At 41.0% G+C, this 4761-nt stretch overlaps 1 protein-coding gene across 1 annotated transcript; it reads right to left on the bottom strand.

Moving 5' to 3' along the window:
* Positions 1-2967: 2967 nt before the first annotated feature.
* On the bottom strand, positions 2968-3909 carry LOC142750603 (olfactory receptor 6N1-like). The gene has a single exon (XM_075859600.1). The coding sequence runs from the start codon at positions 3907-3909 to the stop codon at positions 2968-2970; it is 942 nt and encodes a 313-aa protein (XP_075715715.1).
* Between the last annotated feature and the right edge of the window lie 852 nt (positions 3910-4761).

Genomic DNA, 4761 nt, shown 5'->3' with positions numbered 1-4761 from the left:
ATATACAGGGGTGGGCTATATCTACAGGGGGCTATAAGTGGAGCACTATAGGGGGAGCTATATGTGAGGCAGTATATACAGGGGTGGGCTATATGTGGAGCACTATTTATGGGGGATAAATATATAGGGCACAATCTACAGGGGTGGGCTATATGTTGGACACTATATACAGGGGTGGGCTATATGTGAAGCACTATCTACAGTGGGGGCTATATGTGGGGCACTATCTACAGGGGGCTACATGTGGGGCTCTATTTTCAGAGGGGGATATATGTGGGACATTATCTACAGGGGTGGCTGTATGTGGGCACTATATACAATGGTGGCTATATGTGGAACACTATCTAGAATTTTGGCTATATGTGGGACACTATCTACAGGGGGATCTATGTAGAACACTACAGGGGGCTCTATGGGGGCACTATCTATAGGGGGCACGGTGTGTGTGGGACACAGTTTATGGTGCTATTATAATTAGAGGTGCATTGTATGACGCTATTATATTTAGGGGCACAGTGTCTGGCAACATGAGAACTTTATCTTTGTTTATAGGAGCAGAAATGTTTGAAAAGTGAGAAGCTGAAGACATCTGAGTTGCAAACTGCAGAAATGTGCTGTGGCCGGGAGAACTCGTCATCGAGGTCTTGACCGGATTGAGAAGAAAAATAACAACTAGAATTTGACGTCACCTGTGAGTCACTTAATGTAAATGTTTATTCTGCCTTTAATCAGCACTGTAGCCACTGTATAATCTGCAACGAGATGATGGGTGGTATGATTCTTTTTTCAGAAAAAGCATCTCCCAGCATATCCTTACCATAGTTCGGGCCATGCTGGGAGCTGTATACAATTTCGTTCAAACCTATACATTAGGGGTTGCACTAAATTGAGCTGTATTTGTGCTGATGCTGTATATATGTACTGAGCTTGGGTCTGGTGCTGTATTTATGTACTGAACTTGGTTCTGGTGCTGTATATATGTACTGAGCTTTGTTATGGCACTGTATATATGTACTGAGCTTGGTTCTGGCACTGTATATATGTACTGAGCTTGATTGTGGTGCTGTATATATGTACTGAGCTTGGTTGTGGTGCTGTATATATGTACGGAGCTTGATTGTGGTGCTGTATATATGCACTGAGCTTTTTTCTGGTGCTGTATATATGTACTGGGCTTTGTTCTGGTGTTGTATATATGTAATGAGATGGGTCTGGTGTTGTACTTATGTACTGAGCTTGGTTCTGGAGCTGTACATATGTACTAAGCTTGGTTCTGGGGATGTATTTTTGTACTGACCTTGGTTCTGGTGTTGTATATATGTAATGATCTTGGTTCTGGTATTGTATATAGAACTATATTGCTTGTAAAATGTCCAAATAGCTTTATGCTCGAGTTACATAAAAAAATGTGGGAAAAAAATGACACCTCATTGATTGGTAGAGAAAACAAACATGGCGAGGGGGAAGGAGATGTCAGGAAAGAGGTTCGAGTGGGGGGGCGCCAAACTGAATCTTTTCCCCCGGGTGCTGGAGAACCTAGCTACACCACTGCTTAGATACAAGTCCCCCAGCAGACAGTAATCTTATACTGTATTAGATTACTGTCTGCTGGGACCCTGTATCTAAGCCTAACATGTGATAGGCTTAAATACAGGGTCTAACTGACAGTATCACACATGGGCCCTGTATCTAAGCCTACCACATGTGTTACTAATGAGTTTTTTTTGTGTTGGTGCTTTTTTACCGTTTGGATGTTGGACTATGTCGGATTTGAGGACTACTTCGATGATGGCTTTTTTATTTTCAATAAAAAAGTTAATGAGGGTTGTGTGTGTTTTTTTTTATTTCAATAAGTATGTTTTCTATGTCTTTGTATTTTCTTTTACATTTTATTACTACCACCTTAGTAATGGCTACTGGCTGATTGACAATGTCCATTACTAAGGTGGGGCTTAGTGTTAGCCGGTGCAAAGCCTAACACTAACTCGCCATTATTACCCCAGTACCCACTGCCAACGGGAGTGTCGGGAAGAGCCAGGTACGATCCAATACTCGGCCATCTGTAGTGATGGTCAGACACTGGGGCGGCCGCAGGTTGGTATTATTAGGTTGGCAAAGCCAAAAAACAGTGGCCCTTCCAACCCTGGTAATGCTAGCCTGCTGCTGCTATATTGTATCTGGCTGGTTATAAAAAATGGGGGGAACCCCACGTCATTTTATTTTTTTTTAAATAAATAATTGGAAAAAACGACATGGAGTCCCCCCATTATTCATAACCAGCCAGATACAATAAAACAGCCACAGCCTAGTGGTTTTGCAATCTCATAAAGTCCCTTTAAGTGTGGTCTACTAGAGGTGCCAGTTGGACAATATTGTTCCTATATTCACCAACCAAAAACACACTATGCTAGCGGCTACTAATCTGCGGCTCCAGCTGTTTCAAATCAACTTCCGGACATGTTAGAAAAGAGACTGGTTTTGTAACACCAGACGAGAACCACGAATTAGCGAACACTGCTCTACATGATGGTAGGAGATTATCATGTTCCCCTGCATATACACCTATCTGGAGAACTGGTTGAGATTTAACTAAATAAAGTCCATTGAGGAAAAGTGATGGCCGATGCAGCTAATATATCAGGCCCAACACACTTTTTTTGGTCTCGCCAATGCAAAAAAAAATTAAACACAAGGCAACCATGCAACAAGTGACTTCTTCTGTCCTTGCAGTATTGATGTCTGGTCTTAGTAGGTTGACTCTGTAGGTGAAATTGTGCCAATAACTCATCACTTTATTAGATGGTTTGGTGTTTTCAAGGTACAAATGGAAAACATTCTTACCTTCTCTACAGACGGAATGTAAAATGGTGACAAATCACAGAGTGTATAGGAGAGGTGAAATGAGTTCTCTACTGTACAAATATATATGTATATGTTATATGCTTCAATAGTAAAAAAAAGAAGTGCTCAACTCTTGCATAGTTGGGATACTTGGACAGAAGTATAAATGGCATTTCTGATATCCTGGTTCCTCAAGCTGTAGATCAGAGGGTTGAACAGTGGTGTCACAAGGGCATAAAGTAATGTCAGACCCTTGTTTGCATTTATGAACTTCTCCTTCAGTGGAAAGATGTATATAGAGCTTAATGTCCCATAATACAGACATACAGAAGTTAGGTGGGAGCTACAGGTGGAGAAGGCTTTCTGTCTCCCTATGCTGGAGGAGATTTTGAGGACCGTTTGTAGAATGGAGATGTAGCTGGCCACGATGAACAGAAATGGAGACAATATGATGGGGTAAGCAAGCAAAGCCGTGACCAGTTCAACTGAAGATGTATCCGAACAAGAGAGTTCAAGCAGAGGAGCAACGTCACAAAAAAAATGATCAATGATGTTATGGTAGCAGAAGGTCAATTTTCTTAGGAAAACACATATAACAATGGATAAGGAGAAACCCAACAACCAGCAGAAGGTGGCCATCTGTAATTGATGTGTGAATGTCATGATGGTGGCATAGTGTAATGGTTTACATATGGCCACATGTCGGTCATAGGACATTACTGCCAACAACAAGCACTGGGCAACAGTTGGTACACCTGATAAATAGAACTGGAATATACACTGAGAGACTGATAATTTCCCTCCACCCTCCAATATCAGCCGCAGCATGTTGGGTACAATATCGGTGGTGAACATGATTTCCGATAGGGACAGTTGACTGAGAAAGAAGTACATTGGGCAATGCAGATTCTTTTTGGCTGCAACCAAAATAATAACAAGAATATTTCCCATCAAGGCCATGATATGAATGATCAGTAAGAGGATAAAAGTAAAAATCCTGAAGTTCTTGAGGTCCCCGAATCCCAGGAGCAGAAATTCTGTGATCACTGTTTGATTATTCTCATCCATTCCTTGAAGACCAGAAGAACCAACTTTCTGGTCAGTAGAAAGGAATCTTTAAAATATTACATCTAAACACATGAAGATGTCAGGTACCAGGGATTAATTGATATTATTGAGGCAACTCGCATGTTAATGGACTTGGTTGACAAAGTCCACCAATAATTACCTCTGAGCTGTCTAATTCTGTTGTTCATGGACCATCAGGTCCCACTAATGTTCTAGGTCGGTGATAGAACTAGACAGAAAAGGACAGAATACGTAGTAGAGGGTTCAATGACATTAGGATGAAGTCAACTTTTACAACTCTGGGTAGAGACAACATGCAAGAAAGAGTAGTTGAGAGAAAGTGCCACGTTTGGAAGACATTTATCAACAGTCAATACTTATAATGCTGAATTTGCGCTCCTTCTTCTAGAAAACTCAAAATTGTAAGGTATATGTTGCAGGTCATCACCCAGTATTACTGTATGGCAGTGTGAATCCACCCTTTCCTTGAAAATGGAAATACAAAAACATAAACAACTGCAAGTCATAAAGACTTCACATCTCCTCATCAACAATTTGTCCTCCATAAACCTCCCCATAAAAATGTAAACATTCGATAACTAACACCAAGAAAAATGGAAAACCAAATATCTAGACATAAAATATTTTGCCAGAAGAGGAAACTCATTCCACAAACTCCTTACTCATGTAATGGGTTCCCATAGCAGAACTTGGAAAGGGGTCCCACCACAATGACCACCATCATCAGCAATAGAGCTTAAGAAATAAGTGGTGGTTTTTTTTCCTCCCTTCCTTGGCCTTTCAGTGCTCACTATGTACTGCCTTACCTCCATCAACTTCTCCTGTACCTCA

Source organism: Rhinoderma darwinii, chromosome 3 (assembly GCF_050947455.1).
Source record: "Rhinoderma darwinii isolate aRhiDar2 chromosome 3, aRhiDar2.hap1, whole genome shotgun sequence".
Lineage (NCBI taxonomy): Eukaryota > Metazoa > Chordata > Amphibia > Anura > Rhinodermatidae > Rhinoderma > Rhinoderma darwinii.
This window is presented reverse-complemented; position numbering and strand designations above follow the sequence as displayed.

Excerpts from the sequence above, each read along its gene's own strand:
- LOC142750603 (XM_075859600.1), bottom strand. The coding sequence starts at position 3,909 with ATGGATGAGAATAATCAAACAGTGATCACAGAATTTCTGCTCCTGGGA.